Genomic DNA, 20,306 nt, shown 5'->3' with positions numbered 1-20,306 from the left:
CGGAAGCATATGGCTTAACCTTGAATATGTCACCAAACATCAAGTTGATGCAATGAGCGGCACATGGAGTCCAATAAATGTGTGGGTACGCACCCATCATCATGCTTCCCGCTTTAACATTCTCACTAGCATTATCAGTGACAATTTGTACAACATTTTCCGGTCCAATTCTTTCAATAGTGCTTTCAAACAACTTGTACATTTTGGTGGAATCGATAGATTCATTGCTAGCATCGACAGAACCAAGAAATACACTACCGATTGGAGAATTCACCAAAATATTGATGATCATTTTACCATTTCGTGCCGTCCATTTGTCCATCATAATGGAACATCCAAACTTTGTCCATTGCACTTTATGCTCATCAACAATTTTTTCCACTTTCTCCACCTCTTTTTTTAGGTGAGTAACTCTAACTTCATGGAATGTAGGAGGCTTCATTCCGGGGCCATGTTGTCCTACTGTCTCAATAAATTTATCAAATGATTTGTGATTGACACAATTAAAAGGGAGCCCCGCATCATACATCCATATCGCGAAAGCACTTACCGCACGCTCTCTTAGAATTTTCTTTGTTTCATCAATTCCTCCTCCTTTTTCAAAGCCTCCTTTTTGTGTTGATTTATGCGGAAAATAGAGATTCATAGGGCCTTTCGTCACATTCCACGCGGTGGATGATGAACCTCCACTAGAAGATATCTTTGGAGTTTTGGAGGGAGGTATCATTTCCGCATACTCATCCATATCATCAACATCATCAATATCAATATATTCTTCCGGCAGCCTCACTTGAAATTTGGGATTATTAGCGATTTTATTTTGCATATAAGCCCTTACTTCTTCTCTAATCGCCGACGGACAAGCTGTACATTGTTTAACATTCTTGAAACCACCCACTAAAATGTTGCTTGTGTCGAGTTATTCCACCATTAAAAGTACTCTCACAAAAGTTCAATTACCGAATCTTTCGTTGCTCCTTGAGTACCATAATTCCATCCAATGTCCCTCTTTTTTGCTAGCATCCGCCATTTAATTCACTATTGTACAATACAACAGATACTATATTAATTACTATAGAAGAATTAATTTTTTTTAAAAAAAATAATAGACAGCACAGTGAAAGCAGTAGCATTCAGCAACATTTTACAGTGAACAAAGAAAACAGAGGAAAAAACAGAGCAGTGATATATGATTTAACATGACATGTAATTTAAATGATACAATTTTTATAAAAAAATAAAAAAATGTAAGATAAATTTTAAAAAAGAGAAATACGGTGTAGAACTGTAGATCAAAACAAAAATTTGAATGTTTTTCTAAATTCCAAACGTAAATGAAATTTGCATACTTAAGTACTGATTTTTCAAGTAAATTAAATTAAAATTTCAAAAACAAATAAATAATTCTAATAGTAGTTAAATGGGTCTTTTAATGTCATTTGTATTTTATCTTTGGTACCTCTAAAAACAAAGCAGTGAAGAAACAGAGTAAAAAAACAGAGCAGAGAAGGCAGCAAAGCAGTAGTATCAGAACTTCAGATTTCAGAATTTCAGATTCACTTCACATGAAATTGAACAGAAGAAAAGAAGAGAAGAAGAAAGAAAAGAGACCATACCTTTCAATTCGCGAGGAAGAAAGTAAGAGAAGAAGAGTCGACTGAAGGAGAAGAAGATAATTGCGAGGTTGAAGAGAATCGAGAGAATTGCGAGGTTGAAGAGAATCGCGAGATTGAAGAGAGAGTCGCGACTGAGTCCCAAGTTTGGAAATATGAAAAAAAAACCCTAGTTTTGACTAATATTAAGTCCAAGACCTTTTTAAAATTTTAAAAACTAAAAGGCGCCGCCATTTAGGTCGCCATTACGTCGCCTCATGTCGCCTAATTGGTTTCGCCGCGCCTCACTGAGAAATGGCGTGACATGCTCGCCTCGCCTCGCCTTTGCGCCTTTGGCGAATGGCGAGCGCCATTAAGAACACTGACCAGGATATAGTTCGGCAGACTTTACTTATTGCAAAATATTCTCTTCTTGCTATTTGTTCATTTCACCAAGTCTCATTGTGACTTGGATGATTCAGTTTTTCCTTGGAATGGCGCTTGAATTTGTTTCCTTTCTTTCCAGAGTTTACTCAATCCAATTTACTCTCAGCCATTTGCGCACTACAATACACAACCATTGAACTTGCAAAGTTCCCAGCCTCAACAGCAGCAAGGGCCACAAAGCCAGGGCTTCCAAAATCAGAAACTCCATTACAATAGTTGAAGACCGCATGGTTGTTATATGATGACTGATGGGTTATAGTTTTGCATCCAGCAATTTGGTTTGTGCTATCAACATGTGACCGTCTTATCTGACCTTAAGATGAGGTAAAAAGAGTTTGCCAATAATTCAGGTCAGTTGGTGACATATTCCTTGCCAATAATCTTGAATGTCGAGTCAGAGGGCTGACATGGTGGAAGTCTTCTTCTCTGGTCAAGGTAACCAAGCACAGGACATCCGGTGCTGAGAAAGAACAAATAACCCATGTTATCTTCGTGAAGTTTAGCGTACTGTTTGAAAAGAAGGTATACTGTTTCTCCTGAGAGAAAGGTTACATGGCGTGGTATTGTGTCGGAAGGGTGGGTTATTCAGGACACGGAGGTTGTTACTTGCGCATTGTAAGGAGTATATCATTGTTTGAAGCTGCGACCATATCTTTTTTGTACAGTGTCCAGGCAAAATCCAGTTAACCCTTTCAGCTCTTCCTGACATGTAATTACACTCTTCAGTTATTAGTATTACGGGGATGATGATGATAGATGTGTTTGTTATTGCAGCACTTTTAAGTTATTGGGTATATAAACATGCAGGTAATGGTCTTCTATTTTTATTGGGTTGCTTGTAAGCCCAGTATCATTTTTGTGGATGTCTTACGAAGCGTTTTGTTTGTCAATGATGAAAGAATTTACGATTACAATAGCACTGCATTCGTTCTTTTGCCAGTCTCCCTTGTATTTCTACCTTTGAACAGCATATACAATCTCTGATTTATCGCCTTTCAAGTTAGAAAAAGCTGTTGTGGAAGTGAGAAGAGTTATACTTTTTCCGGTGCATCGGTGATCTGGCTGGATCAGCGCTGCTTTCCGATTGCATATCCCTTGGTTGAAGACATCCGAAATTTTATGTTTACAATGCTAGTTCCACATTTTTTTGAACTTGAGGGTCCTTCGAAAATAATAGGTGAGGTAGGATTAAGGTTGTTTGCACATTCTATCCTCTTCGGACTTTATTTGATGGATTGGATGTCGGTTACATTGGGTATGTCGTTGTAATGCCAGTTCAACATAAAATGTTGCCCAGGTTTTATATACATAAGCGTGGAATCTAGTCCAGGTTTTATCATAAGACATAATAATCAAAAACACACTTCAATTTTGAGATTACACAAACTTCAAAATAAATTATTTCTATTTATGCAAATTATTTTTTAAAAAGCTTAAATTGTATGTATGAATGCATAGTTAAAATAAAGAAGTTTGATTCTTGGAATTCAAATTATGTGAAGAATAATATATATCAACATTGATTACACATCGACGACTACAAACTGTTATGATTTGGTATTTGGTTTGAAAATGAGTTATACATGTATTAAATCTGGCATAAGTAATATCATGTTTGTTGGCTAGTTAGGAAGGTAAATTATTCATGAATAACTAATATCGCTAGAAATCAGCGTAAAACAAAGACAATATATTTATATTAATATGAGCAAAACATTAACAACAAATCAGAGTGGCGCAGCGGAAGCGTGGTGGGCCCATAACCCACAGGTCCCAGGATCGAAACCTGGCTCTGATAAGATAATTTAGAGGCAAAGGCTTCCCATCCGCTCATTTTTTTTAATTAATATTTCCGCACTCATAAAAAGTTCAAATCCTAAAGCCGCTGCCTATTGTTCAACAACGCATCGGTCTTTTCTGATTTGCATGTGTTCGGAATTTAGTAAATAAGGATTGGTTGTGGAAGCTAAGAGGCTTGTGTTCGTATACGAGTCTTCACAGTTCATGTCGTATCATTTAAATTCATTTTAGTCGAACAAAGAATAATACTACACATGACTTTTTATACTAGTAAATCGAATTTTATCATATTTACATTAAACTATGGTTTAATGTATAAATGTTATGTATTCTATTACATGTATTTCTACTATTTAATCATGATTAATGAATATTTTGTTACCTTAATATATCACTTAATTTTGATTAACCTAAGTATTACTAATTTGATCAATTTAAACATCGGATTGATCACCACGTCTTTTTGATAAGTTTGTAAAATTTTTGTACCAAAAGTAAATAAATTATGCTTAATGGGATTTTCAATACGATAACTAAACTGAGCACTGAAATTATTTTGAATATTGTTTTGCTCGACAAATGGTTCTTGATTATGCGGATGAGCTGGTAGCTTTCCTACAGCAGCTTTGGATAAAACTCCACACTTAGTATCTGGTTGTTTATCAAAAGAAATAATATGTTCAACTTTTTTTCGTTCCACATGGTATTGAAATGTAGAATTAGTAACAGAATACATAACTTTGAATACATTGCTTGAGTTATGGAACTTATGGAGGTTAATTTTTGGGAGGATGAATTGGTGGGTTAGTGGAAATTCTAGTTGGCAGCTTAGAGGAGGAATCCGTGCTATGTGGCTTGCCACGTCATTAAAAATGTAGAATGTTAACTTTTGAAGGGTATTTGTGGTCTCTTGGGATAACGGCGGAGGTATTTTTGATCCCAAAATGTAACGGAGGGTATAAGTGATCTATTTCATAAAGTTCAGGGGCAATTTTGACCCTTCTCCATATTTACATTAAACTATGGTTTAATGTATAAATGTTATGTATTCTATTACATGTATTTCTACTATTTAATCATGATTAATGAATATTTTGTTACCTTAATATATCACTTAATTTTGATTAACCTAAGTATTACTAATTTGATCAATTTAAACATCGGATTGATCACCACGTCTTTTTGATAAGTTTGTAAAATTTTTGTACCAAAAGTAAATAAATTATGCTTAATGGGATTTTCAATACACGAGTTATGAGTGTGTGATCATTTCAACTAAAAAGTTAAAGAAAATAAAGAAATTAAAATTAAGTTGGTTAAATTATGACTCACTTTTTAGTCCACTTCTGTTCACGTAACTATTGACTCATTTAAATTCAATCCAACTCGTCGATCTGAAACCCCTAATTTTTTACCAATGGTGGAAAACTTTAGGGAAAAGAAAAGGAAATAGTGTTGATTAGAGAGGTAGCTAGGGTTGATGTGGGGGACAAATGTTGTGGGTAGAAATAGGAGATTATGAAATTGACTAGCTCATTTATTAATTATGTTGGTTGAGGTGGGAGAGGGATTTGTTTGTTTGATTTTTTGAAAATGGACTTCCAATTGAGACCCCTACCATTTCATACCTATCTAATTTCAACTTTACATTTTATTGTTTTTAACCTTATTGAAAAGTTTTTATTTATATATAAATTGTATGACTATATGTTAGGATCTAAGGGTATGGTGGAGTGGTTATGAAGTGGATCGAGAATTGTTAGGTTTTGCGTTCATTTTGAATTCCAACATAGCTAAAAAAAATGTGAGGTGATTTTTTCATATATGTTCAAGTCTTGATGAGCAGAGTTATTCAGTATCTATGTTTGTTGGAAATAACATGATCGATGAACTTAGTTGAGATGCGTTCAAACTGGTCCGAACCCACCATCACTAAAATATAAATATATGTTTGTTGAGGTGGTAGAGGGATTTTTGTTTGTTTGTTTGAATTTTTAAAGATGGGTTATGGATTGAGACCCCTACCAGTTCATACCTATCTGGTTTCAACTTTAAATTTATTGTTTTATCCTTATTGAAAAGTTCTTATATCATATACAAATTATATGATTAAATGTTTCGATGAAAGGGTACGGTGTAGTGATCAATGACGTGATGAATTATTAGGTTTTGCCTTCAATCTAAATCCCAACATAGATAGTAGAAATATTTGGTAATTTCTTCCGATCTGTCAAAAGCTTTGATGAGCAGAGTTACTCAGTACCTAGGTCGGTTGGAGATAACATGCTCGATGAATTTAATCGAGATACGCTCAAACTAGTCCAAACCCACTATCACTAAAATATAAATATATGTTACGACATGTTTAAATTTCAACTATATTATTGTCCATATATGTATAAATTTCATGAAATGATAAGGGGATTCAAGATTTGAAGTTTATAGGTTCTAAATTCTAGCTTATTTTTAAGTTATCAAGGTTTAAATCAATAATTTATATCACTACAACAAAAAATACATTTAGTGGCAATAATTTTTTTTAAGCGTAATTGAGTTAATGTCGTTGATTCAAAGTCGCTAAAGCCTTTGGCAACACTTATATAAAATATTGATTATAAATACCTATATAATTTTTAAAAAATAAATACAAAATTTAGATCAAAGTACATAGTATCAGACTCATATGACGATTCCTCAATGAGTTTAAACAGTGCATACTAACATTGCTTTATTAGCTCTTAACAATAATAACTACGCTTCAATCTCTTGAACAAGTTGGATCGTTATATAAAAATTAGCTATTTATATTGCAAACAACACCTTAATCTAACATTGCACAAAATAAACCGAAAAAATCTAGAAGATTCATTTCATATTTACATATACTACTTTAAAATCCAATAAATGTAAATAACGTATAGAATTCAAAACTCATGAAGTTTCCATTCTAAACTCGCCTTCTTAAATTTGCATTTCAAGTTAGAAAGGGGGGGGGGGGGGGGGGGGGGGGGGGGGGGGGGGGGGGGGGGGGGGGGGGGGGGGGGGGGGGGGGGGGGGGGGGGGGGGGGGGGGGGGGGGGGGGGGGGGGGGGGGGGGGGGGGGGGGGGGGGGGGGGGGGGGGGGGGGGGGGGGGGGGGGGGGGGGGGGGGGGGGGGGGGGGGGGGGGGGGGGGGGGGGGGGGGGGGGGGGGGGGGGGGGGGGGGGGGGGGGGGGGGGGGGGGGGGGGGGGGGGGGGGGGGGGGGGGGGGGGGGGGGGGGGGGGGGGGGGGGGGGGGGGGGGGGGGGGGGGGGGGAAAAAAAAAAAAGGGGGGGGGGGGGGGGGGGGGGGGGAACCAAAAAGAGTTGGGATGAGACGGATAATTCATAATTCTCGAGTTTGAATTATGTGTATAAAAAAAAATGAAAGCACTTTCCTCTTAAATGAGTCTTATGCAACATAAATACAGATTAGTCAGAACCTCAATACGAAAACAAAATATCTCGTAAAAAAAGGAGAAAAAGAAATTGAAATAATTATTTGTTTTGGCACCATTAAAAAAATTGTGGATCTTTGCCTGCCTAAAGTAGTACTAGTAGATTATATATAGTGCCAATACACACACACATTAACTCAATGAAAATGGACAGCCAATTTTTGCTTGATTAATTCTCCCCACTTCTCTTATAGCTTTAATCAATCACCTTTTGTCATTCTTGATGGTCCCCATGATGAACAAAAAAAAAACAGATTTTATTTTGGAATATTACAATATATATTCCCTTGATTATGAGTAAATTTTGATGTTGATCATTTTGATATTTTACTAAAAATGTTTAATCATAAATTAGTTTAAAATATGTTACTCATTTTATAGTCATTTCACACTTAAAAATCATTTTGGTTGATTTGATGAATTTTTTTTATATTTAATTCCTAGAAATTTCTCCCTATATATATATATATATTTTAGAAAAAGGTGACTTTGGGGGTGAGTCTAGTTAGCCATCACTTTCGAGTCTGAGCTCTACTCAATCAACTTCATAACTTTACTTAGCTTTTAACATTGCAAAAGGATAACTTTTCACTATCTCGTTTCGCCCGTGAACTGATCACTTAAATCACCTTCCATCAATAAATACTCTCAAGGCATCGACCGTATACGGTACCTTAACATATAAAATATACTAATCTTACAACATAATAGTTTAATAAATAATTGATCATTTAAGCAATGAACTTCAAAAACAATAATATAATCAATGTAATATGACAAATGGAGTCTAGAGAGTAAGATATATGTACGTAAATTCACTCCTATTTTTATATGACAAAAAAATTATTTCCAATAGATCTTTAGAACCTCAAGTATTAACATGTGTCAATTACGTGTTAAAAAGGACAAAATGGCCAAGGATAATTCATACTATTTTTAATAATATATATTATTACTAATAATGTCAACTTGTTTGTTTTATAAACTAATTAATCCTTTGTTATTTATTGAAGTTCACAACATTATTAGTCACTTGCCGGCCTAAAAAAGGATGAGAAAATAGACAATACATAAATCTGGACCAGCATTTAAAGCCTGTATTTGTGGGGAATTCTTCTGACTCTTTCTTAGGGAGGGGGACTTCGTGGCCAACTGCTTGTATATCGATCGAAAAGATATAGCTATAAATATTATCATCGGTTCTCCCTTCGTATTTTATTTATCTATAAGAATTGTTTGATTCACTTCAATTTTTAATAAAATTGGACTAAGTTCAGATAGATCTCCATCTCATTTTATGACGAATGCATCACATTGAGAATTGACTTGTCAGATCAATTATTTAGACAGAGAGTTTTTTGTATTTCATTTCATTGGCAACTAAAATAGACCTAAATGGATTGTACGATGCTTCAGATCAAAGAAATTTTAAAATAAATTGAAAAGAATATCAATAAATTGTGTAGACTAGATTATGAATTACAAAAGCAAACCTCTCAAGTTGTGACCACAATGAATTATACATATTTGAAAAGGTGATAATGGTATTGTTGTGTAATTAGAATTTTCATTAAAAGAAGTTAAAAAGTGAAGTAAATATATAAAAGGTTGAAGCATGAACTTTGTCAATTTTCTTATTTTTCTTCTGATCAAGTGATTTTCAACGTCTTTCTTCAATAAAGTATATAAAAATCAAAATATAATTAAGACCGAAAGAAGATTCTCAAAAAACACTCGAAGTCATTAGCTTGAAGGCAAAGAAGGAGGAATAAAGAAAGTCAAAGTGCCTCTTTAGGATAATAAATATAATGTTAGAGTTCAACTATTACAACGCACCATAATACTAGAATGAGTTAGACCTTACTATGGCCTATGAGTGTGATACTCAAAAAAATTCATGGATAAGTTATTCGTTCTTTTCTCAATATTTTTCTTTGATCAACAAAATTTCACATACATATAATATATACACATAAAGATATTTTTTTATAATTTTACATAATATAATTTTTCAACAGAAAGGTGTCCGTTGACACTCCATTGATATACAATTTCCCCTATTGCTGCGTGGCAAAATAAAAAAGCTTAGCTAATAAGTAACATTTAATATTTGATATATATTGTTAAAAGTAATTTTCAGACTTGTATATATTACTATTATAGTTTATATACATAAAATAATTTTTCGACAAGATGATATATCTATGTAGCTACACCAATTGAGAAGATTTTTTTAAATTTTATTTTGAGGGTTTAAATTACTTTTTTGTTGTGGGGACTGCTGAGGTTCTTAATTTGCAGCAGGAAACCTCTGATTTTGTGCAGCATAATACAAAGAAGACCCACCCACCCCACTCATTCACAAATCTTTTACCCACTCCATATGTAATAATAATAATGAATTCAGAATTTAGACGTGTATATATATATATATATATATATTCTTCTATTATCACTAGAGAAAATATAAAAAAGTACATATAGTAACATTAATTTGATTCATAAATTATTTAACTCCCCCTCACATTTTCATTAAATTACTTCTATTAGTACCTCTATTTCATAATCGTCTGGGTGAATGTAGTGTATATATCACGGATTCATTTATAATTAAAAGCTAATAATGTTCTAATTAAGCTAATTAAAAGTTTCATGAATTCATGTGATGTGTTTGACAAGTTAGATAGTGGAATATTTATTGGTATTGATAAGCTTCACTTATTAATCAATCAATACTTCAAATCAAACAACACCTAGAATGACTTTGCAATTGCTTTCTAGGTGTGCTATGTATTGTAGTGTAAGTGGAAAGATAATTACACCAAAAATTATGATAGGAGGGTAATTAAATACTTTTAATTACACCAAAAATTATGATAGTGGAATATTTATTGATATCTTTAATTAGAGGTTCTGATTAAATCAGGTTATGATCCCAACGCCCATATGAGGTAGTGATGAGTTTCACGCGTCTTAATCCAACCTATGGCTACACATGATTATCGGCCACAAAATGGTACCGCCCAATACCTACCCTACCACTTATAAACGATCGTCCTACAACAATCCAAAAAGAAACTGCAATGATCTTGAATGAAAATTTTATAACGATAATTCGAGTCAGATATATATATATATATATATATATATATATATCTGATTCGAATTATCGTTATAAAATTTTCATTCAAGATCATTGCAGTTTCTTTTTGGATTGTTGTAGGACGATCGTTTATAAGTGGTAGGGTAGGTATTGGGCGGTACCATTTTGTGGCCGATAATCATGTGTAGCCATAGGTTGGATTAAGACGCGTGAAACTCATCACTACCTCATATGGGCGTTGGGATCATAACCTGATTTAATCAGAACCTCTAATTAAAGATATCAATAAATATTCCACTATCATAATTTTTGGTGTAATTAAAAGTATTTAATTACCCTCCTATCATAATTTTTGGTGTAATTATCTTTCCACTTACACTACAATACATAGCACACCTAGAAAGCAATTGCAAAGTCATTCTAGGTGTTGTTTGATTTGAAGTATTGATTGATTAATAAGTGAAGCTTATCAATACCAATAAATATTCCACTATCTAACTTGTCAAACACATCACATGAATTCATGAAACTTTTAATTAGCTTAATTAGAACATTATTAGCTTTTTTTTTCTTTTGCTTTTAACAACAACAATATACACAACAATGTAATTTTATAAGGATTATTTGAAAAGAATAGTGTGTACGTAAATTTTATTCCTATCTGATAAAAATTGAGAGATTGTTTACAAAAGATTTTCAGCCCAAGAAAAATATAATAAATCAAGTATGAAAATAAAGTATAATAGTGAAGAAGTCATGATGAAAATAATAAAGAAAAAAATAATAACAATAACAAATAATACAATATAACCGAAGAGAAAAAAAAGTCATGTATCTTTTGCGTTCAACAACAACACAATAACAACAATATACACATGAGTGTAATTCCACAAGTGATTTCTGAAAAGGTGTTGTGTACGCAAACCTTATCTCTACCTTCTGAGGATGGAGAGGTTATTTACGAAAGATCCTACTCAAGAAAAACACAACAAATTAAATCAGGTATGAAAAAGAACTACAGTAGTTAAGAAACCATATTAAAATTAATAAAAAAAAATAGCAGCCACAATAAATAATATGATAATCAAGACAAAAAAAATAATATAATCACAACAAATAATACGATAACCGAGAAAACAAAAACATGTTTCTTTCTACTTTCATCATTATAATTAATTTTAAGATAAGAAACATGGTTGTTGCACCACTTCCATCTATTCTTTTGATTTTTCAATCAAAAGATAGCCATATTTTTCTTTGATTGCTTCTCCTTAATTTGATGGATCTTGTACCAAATTATTTGTTTAATTGACAGGCCTCCTTTCTATTTTTCTGCCCACTAAAAACTTTAAGCACCATTAGCTAAATGTTGTCGTTATTACGTTAATCCATTTTAATTTATGTGAACTTATTTGAATAAATACGAAATTAAAAGAAAATAAGAATTTTAAAATATGTGATCTTAAACTCTTAATCAAATGTGCGTATTATAATGTTTGTGTGACTATAAAACTTTTATAACGTATGATCTTGATTCATAATATTTAATTTGTGTGGATGTAAACACTTCTAATTAAGGATAAAATTAATTAAAAAGCTTAAGTTAATAATCTCCAAAGTTGAAAAAAGGTTGAAAATGAGAGGATATAAGTTCCTCTCACTTGTAAATTAAATAGAAGTCTATGAATTTCGTCGTTAATCTGTTATCGCTCGTAACAAAAAAATCTTTTTAAAATCTCACAAATCTGTCACTAAATAAAAATTAACGATCATTTTTTTAATTTATATTATAAAATTTATCTATCGTTAATTTCTATTCTTAGGTTTGATTTGAGATGTGCTTTTGGTGCAAAGAAAGGCATAGGTACTATAGTGGGTAGGTTAGGAAGAGGACGGTGCTATTTGTCAATTAGAAACTAATTAAACCAAATAATACAAAGTCCAAAAGTGATAATTAGTTGTTGGAAGAATAGTTAGGGTTGCGATCGGATAGATAGTATGTCTCTATTTTTAATCAGAGGTATCAAATTTGAATATCAGAAATACAAAACATCCTAGTAGGACGTTATAAATATTCGATATTTTGCCCGAGGAAAAAGTCCCCGTCTAATATATACCAAATTGATGATTTGGACAACACGCTCCAATTTTCTTTTTTCAAGTATACAAACCGCAAAAATAAAAGTAGTAAGATTGATTTTCTTAATAATAAATAATTAAAAAAAAGTTGTAAGAACTATTGAATTCAGAACAAATATCTGCTAGAACGTCGATCAATTAATTTAATAAAATGGGAATTAGCTAGCACTCGATTTCATTGAAAACACTTCTTCCTTTAATAAGACTTATGTAGTGCAAATTCAATAAATTGTCAGGATCACAAAACGAATATCGAATATTATGTGAAAATATTTTTTAAAAAATTATTAAATGAAGGACCACATAATTTTTATTTTTTTTTAAAGTGCTACATTAGCATGACAACCAACATGTTTTGAACTAATTGATTTTGCAATGATATAAATGACAAATGAAATATGAATAGGCCCTACTTGCTTTAAAATGGATGGAAAATTTTGACGTGCATGCAATTGATGTTTGAAAATTAGACAAAATTTAAAGGTAAGTTTATAAACATTATCAAGAAAGATTGGTGTTAGATTGATTTGGTCTAAAGTGTGAACACTTGTTTAAGTTAATTATAATGTTAGTAATTAATAGTCTAAATTGTCAATTTGTTTGGCCTCATTGAGAATCTTCAAAAATCTAGAAACATCATTTTCATCCTAATATACTTTCATTTTTTTAGAATATAGAGGAAAATTCACAATTGCTATTTTTTAGATGTGCATCAGGTAATTTTATTTTTATTTTTTTTATAGCAACTCACAAGTTACATAGGAAGTGTAATTTATACTAAACAAATTTGATGTGAGGAACACGATTAAAAAGAATCCGCAATTGCTATTCTTTAGATGTGTATTAGATGAATTCATTTTTATGTAGTAACTCACAAATTACATAGAAAATGTAAATTATACTAAACAAATTTGATGCAAGGAACTCAATTAAAAAGAATCTACAACTGTTATTCTTTAGATGTGCATAAGATACCTTCGTTTTTATGTAGTAACTCACAAATTACATAGAAAATGTAAATTATACTAAACAAATTTGATGCAAGGAACTCAATTAAAAAGAATCTACAACTGTTATTCTTTAGATGTGCATAAGATACCTTCGTTTTTATGTAGTAACTCACAAATTACATAGAAAATGTAAATTATACTAAACAAATTTGATGCAAGGAACTCAATTAAAAAGAATCTACAACTGTTATTCTTTAGATGTGCATAAGATACCTTCGTTTTTATGTAGTAACTCACAAATTACATAGAAAATGTAAATTATACTAAACAAATCTGATATGAGTAACTTGATTAAAAAGAATCCGCAACCACTATTCCTTAGATATGCATCAGATAAATTTATTTTTATATAATAACTCACAAATTATATAAAAAATGTAAGTTATAATAAACAAATCTAATATGAGAAACTCGATAAAAAAGACGTACACTCCCAATTTAGGTACATAGAAAATGTAAATTACACTCATAAAGTTAATAAAAAGTTTGATATGTCATATACACTCCCAATTCAGGTACTAATATTCACTAAGGAAAAAAATATTTTTTATTATTATTAATTTAGTCGGTATTCAGATTATAATTAATATATAATCATTATACTCAATAAGCATACTAATTTATATACATTTGTTATACGTCAAGTATACGTCAGTAAGAATTATAAACTATTACGATTAGACAGGTGAAACTTTTTAAGTTGACTAATTATAAGTATTAAGACCTCTTTAATTTAAGCCTATAAAATTTAAAACTCTTTTTTTAAGTTTTTAAGTTAAAACTCTTATTCCTATATATCCTATACTTAATATTATATGCTCTTACTTCTCTTTTTTGTTGTACTTTTTATTAAAGGTTTTTGGTTTAATAGATGCAATAAAGAAATTGCAGCAACACATGTGGGAGATGATATGAGGAGTGTCTTGCTGATCAGTTTGCCACATGACTTAATTATTTTTTTCGTATTTGTATTGAGATTCAATTAAATTTGGAATCGTATAAAGCATGATTATTTTTGGGGAGCGACGCTTTCAAACATGATTTTTTTCATTCACAAAAACTCTAACTCGAGACTTCTGATTTAGAATGATTGAATTTCGAACCATTCACCACGGCCATGACATAATTGGTTAAACCAAGATAATATTCCATGGTGCAATTTTTTATTAAAAAAAATGGTTCAAAATGTAATTCATTAGATCCACGTGAACCTTCATCATCATCCATAAAATAGTGTGGGGATGTGGTGAGATTTGACCAAGAGTATGTTTTGGTTTTTAAAGGATTGGTTTCTAAATTACTATTTTTTAGAATAGTTAAAAAATTTAACCCTCAATTAGTAAAAATAAATAAAAATTAATCCTTATCATATATCACTAAACATAATTAATTTTGAATTTTAAATTATTTACACATATTAGGAGAAATTTTTAATACAAATACATGATCAGAGGCCAAAACTATTAAATTTTGTCGTCTTATTAGCAGAATTGTAGCTATCCCCTTGTAAAGGCCAATTCTGAATGCAACAAATCTAAGAAAATTTAAATTCAAAGCAGAATTGTAGCTATACCCCTGGGAAAGGCCAATTTTGAACGCAACAAATCTAAGAAAATTTAAATTCAAATTCTGAATCTGACTCAACGAACCAAAGAACCAAAATTTGGGGCTACCCCTCTCTTTCTCTCTTTGGACTGATTCTCTTCAATCACATATCTCTCTCCCTTTGAAATTAAAAAAAAAAAGGTGTTATATAGACCTTAAAGTAAAGATTCATTTTTTTCCACTTTAAACTCTCTCTCTCTCTCCCTCTCAAAAATCAAAATTTTCTTACTTCTCATTCATTCTTGTCACTAAATCTTTCTTATATATATTTTTTTCAAAAATAATCGAGAAATTTCTGAAGTTCAGTAACACACAATTCGAAATTATTTTTGAATTTTGAAGGGTCATTGAAGAATCCACAAATGGTTTATTATGGCATCTTCTTCTCTTTCATGTTGTTTATGTCTTAGCCTTTATTGTTAACCTTTTCTCCTTTCTCTTTCTATCCTCATTTCCTCCACCAATCACACTTCTCTATTGCAATTCTTATAAACTTTTTGAATTCTAACGATATATCATATATGTGAGTTACTTTTGCAAGAAGTGATATATCGAACTTTAAATTATAAAGTTTGCGAGGTTGAAGAGTATATTAGGCTCACCAATCACACTTCTCTATTGCAATTCTTATAAACTTTGCGAGTTTGAGGGGTATATCTGAGCTATTTTTTTAACGAGGGATATATCAGTTCAAAATCACAAAGTTGAGGGGTATATCATATCGTTTTCCCTTTGTTAATTCATTCAAAGATGGCAGTTCAAGCTCAATACCCATCAAATGTTCTCTTTCTAAATAGAAGTGTACAAGAAGGAAAGAGCCAAATTGGTAACAATTATTCATCATTAGTACTAGTACAAACTCAACAACAACAACAACAACAAAGTGGAGTTTTTGGTGAAGAATCATTTCTTGATCCTACACAAATGCTATTCAATCCAACAGGTAAAAAAAAAAATTACATTACTCTCTTTTTGCATTTTAAGCACACAATTTAGGTATATCGACTAGCCAACTAATCTGAATTTGGTTAATTACTTTCTAGATTTTTTCGTGGGAGATAGAATTGCACACAAAATTCGAATCACATACAGTAGTCGGATTAATCTGGATTCGCGTCAGATATGACTCGTTAAAAAGGATTTTTTTTAATCATCAGGCTCGAACTCGAGACTAGTTGATTGATTGATTGATAGATTGAATCTCTGTTTTTTTCTTTGTTTGTTGCAATGGCAGTTGAGGCGAATTCGCGAAAAAGAAGAAGAGAGCATACCTTAGCTACTACAACAACAACAACAGAGACGAGGAATCCATTAATGTCGATCCAATCTCAACATCAACTTATCAATCTTACTCAACTTCACAACAACAATTCATCGCAGCATCAGCACCAGCAACACACAAATATTGTATCTACTGGCCTTCAATTAGCTTTCGGAGATCAATTTCATCATCATCATCAACAACATTCTGTTTCTCATCTATCTCTGCATCATCAATCTTCAACAATAGCAGACGATTTTCTGGCCTCTCATATCAAACAACAACAGCATGAAATTGATCATTTCCTCCAACTCCAGGTAATGATTTGAAATTTTTTCGATTGTTTTTTTCAATTTTACTGTTGCATCGAGGCTCGCCGAGCATCGGATAAGTAAATAAATGAAAATGTACGTAAATTATGCCAATAGGGAGAACAACTGAGGCGTACGTTAGAGGAGAAAAGGAAGCATCTCTATCATGCGCTGATCGGAGCAGTGGAGGAATCAACGGCGAGGAGGCTGAAAGAGAGGGAAACGGAGGTGGAGAAAGCATCGAGGCGGAATACAGAGCTGGAGGCGCGTGCATCGCAGATGATCGCGGAGGCGCGTGCGTGGCAAGTAAAGACTTGTGAACAGGAAGTTACGGCAGCGACGCTGCAAGCTCAGCTACAGCAGGCGATGGTGAACGGCGGTGGAATGAGTCCGCCGGAGGGAGACGGTGGCGGAGAGGCGAAGGATGCTGAATCGGTTTATGTTGATCCGGACCGGGTTGTTGAGTCGACCGGCCGGCCGAGTTGCAAGGGTTGTAGAAAACGGTTCGCTTCAGTTGTGCTTTTGCCTTGTAGGCATATGTGTCTTTGTATAGAATGTGATGTTGTGGCCCAATCTTGCCCATTGTGTAGATCCATTAGAACCTCAAGTGTTGAGGTTTTTCTTTGTTAGTGGCCCAAATAGAAAGCCCAATTTTAGGCCCAACTCCTTATCTCGACTCATAGCGTCTTCATCACCGAGTAAATCCTCATCATCCGTAAGATGAAAGAACCTCATTCTAGTACCAAAGTTGGACCTTCGAACTTAATCGTGTAAAAATAGATATTTGATTCGTGAATTGATACTTATCTCCATAATAAGTTCCTCAAGTTGATCAGGCCCGACATGTTTTGGACATCGGAAAGGAGATTATTGAGACCCATGAAGACGACTCATTAGCCACTTTCTAATCACGTCTTTGCGAAATAGTTATTGTGATAAAGTTTTCACTTGTGGATTTTAAAACATCTAAGAACAATGACTATTTTTTAATTACGAAAGTTGAAATGGCTATTTGAGAAATTACTCTCTTTATCTCATGATAGTGGATAAAAGAACATTTTTCTAAAGCTTCGCTTATAAAATTTGAAACTATATGACAGTAAAAGTGGCTATTTGTGAATTTTTTCCATTTGTCTCATGATTGTAGAGTAAAAGAAAATAAGAAAATGAAAAAATGGATTAAAAAAAAGTGTTGTATTGCTTTCTTTGAAATCTTTTTCTTTATTTTTACTCTTCTTAATTAGTTTTTTTTTCTTATTGAAAACCAAATTGAGGGCTCAAAGACAAGAGAAAGTTCATGTTGGATCTTTAAATTATATCGGGTAAGAATAGTATTTATTGATCGTTTTTCAATCATATTTCGGAAAATAGTTATTGCTATTTTGGATTTATAGATTTTCTAGATAATGACTATTTTCTTAATTACAAGGTTAAAAGTGATTTTTTATTATTTTTTTCTCCATATATCTTATGACGGAAAGTAAAAGAAAAAATGACTTCTTTTGACATGCTTATTTAATAGTAACTTAATTTCATTTTAATCTGTTAAAATTCAAATCATGAGTCATTTTACGCTCCTAATTTTAAAATATAGCAAAACTCAACACAATTCAAGGAGCAATGATTCACAACCACTAAAACATTTTGAAAGGATGCTAGATGATTCCACTTGATATTTAACCTCATCCCAAGTGGATTTTTCTTGTCACTTCTTTTGATGAAAAACAACATAAAATACAAAACAATCTGACTGTATTTTGTTTTCTTAATTGATGACATTTGGGGTCCCTTTGATATATGCATTATCCAAATCTCAAATTAAATATATTCTCCTCCTAATTAATGAATAAAATATTTTGATATAATCAAATTTTGATATATCATGTATGTTGTTGCTGATTGTGAATATTCGCTGAAATCTCATAGAATTGACGTCCTTCAGATCATTATATTTTTTAAAAAGAGAAATTTAATCGCGATTAAAATTCTCTTTTCTCGATCATAAAACCCTTTGATCCTTCTTTTTTATAATCTTTCATCCCTTGTTCACAAATTTCAAATACTATTAAATGTTCTAACATTTAATTACTCATTGTTATGACTTGTATTATTACTTCATATCTTGGAGTAATATAGTTATGAAAATAGTTAAATTATAAATATTTTCTACATAAAAGAATCAAAACACGTTGCTCGGATGGTAAGCACCCCTCACTTCCAACTGGAAGGTTGCGAGTTCGAGTTACCAAGGAAGCAAAAGGGGTGAGAGCTCCTAGGGGATGGTTAAAAAAAAAAACTAATTGAATATGAAATGTATTAAGCCATTTATTATAAGGACCAAAATTACGATTTACCTTTAACTAAATTGTGAAGTACTCTCCCATTTTAATATTAACATGAATGAAAAATTGTTAGTACATGTGAACATTTTAATATTATATTTGATATTAAAGTGCATAATTCTAAAATTATCAAAGTGTGCTACTGCACAATTGTGGCATTTACATTTGGTGGGTATTCAAAATCAGGTCATCGACCAGTAATGCGACTTGTAGAAGACTCCCTCCCTATACCTAGCGGAGTTGGCACTAATAAGGAGAGCAGAAAGCAGCTATCGACCATCAAAAGATCCACGACTTTAAGATCCGCATGCAAGAGAAGATCCGATTGCACATTGAAGTGCCATTGTGCGACATCTTTATTCGAACTCTTCAATTAGCTCGTTATTCTACCTAATTATTCTTATATTTCATATAAAGAATAAAGAGAATTATGATAAAGAGAATTATTTTAAGTCTTTAACTAATTCACTATACAAAAGAGAGTAACTATATGTTGAAGAAGGTGTTTTTTGTGGAGTTTTGAACTTTCAAACTAATCTGAAGTTGCTTGAGTTGTATGACGTCGTTGGACTATTGTATCCTACAAATAACAAATCAAGAGATATATTGTTGGATTGATGTAAATTATATCACAGTGAGCTTGAATCTCCTTAAAGAGAGCGAGATATCCGCACATCAACCTGAATATGTATTTTTATTTATTTGTTATTTTATTTTCAAATGTAATTTATTATATTTGTGATATATTATACCAACATTATATTATACCTTTTTCTAACCCCCAAATAAAATCCGCAGTCACTATTATTGCAGTGTGCATTAGGTAAACTCGCCTCGCTCACATGCACTAGCTTGCAAATCAAACAAAAAATGTAAAGTGTATTAGATAAGTTCAATGCGATAAACACGATTAGAAAGACGTTGATAAAGAAAATTGTTCTCTGATCTTCTGTATGAGATACCACGTGATTTACCAACTCAACCATCTTTACGATGGTAAATTTTACATTACTCGTGACACATATCCTTTCTTAATGCAATGAACCGACGACAAATCATAAAGTACTACATAATTGAGGATTATAAATCTTAGCATTATAATTTATAAACTTTGCATCATAATGTCAACAAATATGGAACTAAAATCCTATTTTCTATGTCATATCAAAAATACTGCACGTGTTAGTGGAACAAACACGTGTGAACACTCACAGCCAATCAAT

At 32.3% G+C, this 20,306-nt stretch overlaps 1 protein-coding gene, 1 non-coding gene and 1 pseudogene across 3 annotated transcripts in view; all 3 read left to right on the top strand.

Moving 5' to 3' along the window:
• LOC102594954 (regulator of nonsense transcripts 1 homolog) overlaps positions 1–2,955 on the top strand; it is a 16,050-nt pseudogene extending 13,095 nt beyond the window's left edge. Inside the window, exon 29 of the transcript XR_368516.2 lies at positions 2,119–2,955. The product of XR_368516.2 is annotated as a regulator of nonsense transcripts 1 homolog (transcript). The remainder of the gene's footprint in view (positions 1–2,118) is intronic.
• An 810-nt stretch (positions 2,956–3,765) lies between these two features.
• TRNAM-CAU (transfer RNA methionine (anticodon CAU)) lies at positions 3,766–3,837 on the top strand. Its single transcript has one exon. It is a non-coding gene; the product is annotated as a tRNA-Met (tRNA).
• An 11,487-nt stretch (positions 3,838–15,324) lies between these two features.
• On the top strand, positions 15,325–17,568 carry LOC102594630 (BOI-related E3 ubiquitin-protein ligase 1-like). The gene is made up of 3 exons (XM_006362423.2): positions 15,325–16,112; positions 16,404–16,747; positions 16,859–17,568. Exons 1-3 carry the CDS (start codon positions 15,920–15,922, stop codon positions 17,369–17,371), a joined length of 1,050 nt encoding a protein of 349 aa, XP_006362485.1. The 5' UTR covers positions 15,325–15,919; the 3' UTR covers positions 17,372–17,568.
• The last annotated feature ends 2,738 nt before the right edge of the window (positions 17,569–20,306 follow it).

Source organism: Solanum tuberosum, unplaced genomic scaffold (assembly GCF_000226075.1).
Source record: "Solanum tuberosum cultivar DM 1-3 516 R44 unplaced genomic scaffold, SolTub_3.0 scf00402, whole genome shotgun sequence".
Classification (NCBI taxonomy): domain Eukaryota; kingdom Viridiplantae; phylum Streptophyta; class Magnoliopsida; order Solanales; family Solanaceae; genus Solanum; species Solanum tuberosum.
Note: the sequence above shows the minus strand (reverse complement) of the source record. Positions and strands in the feature narration are given on the sequence as shown.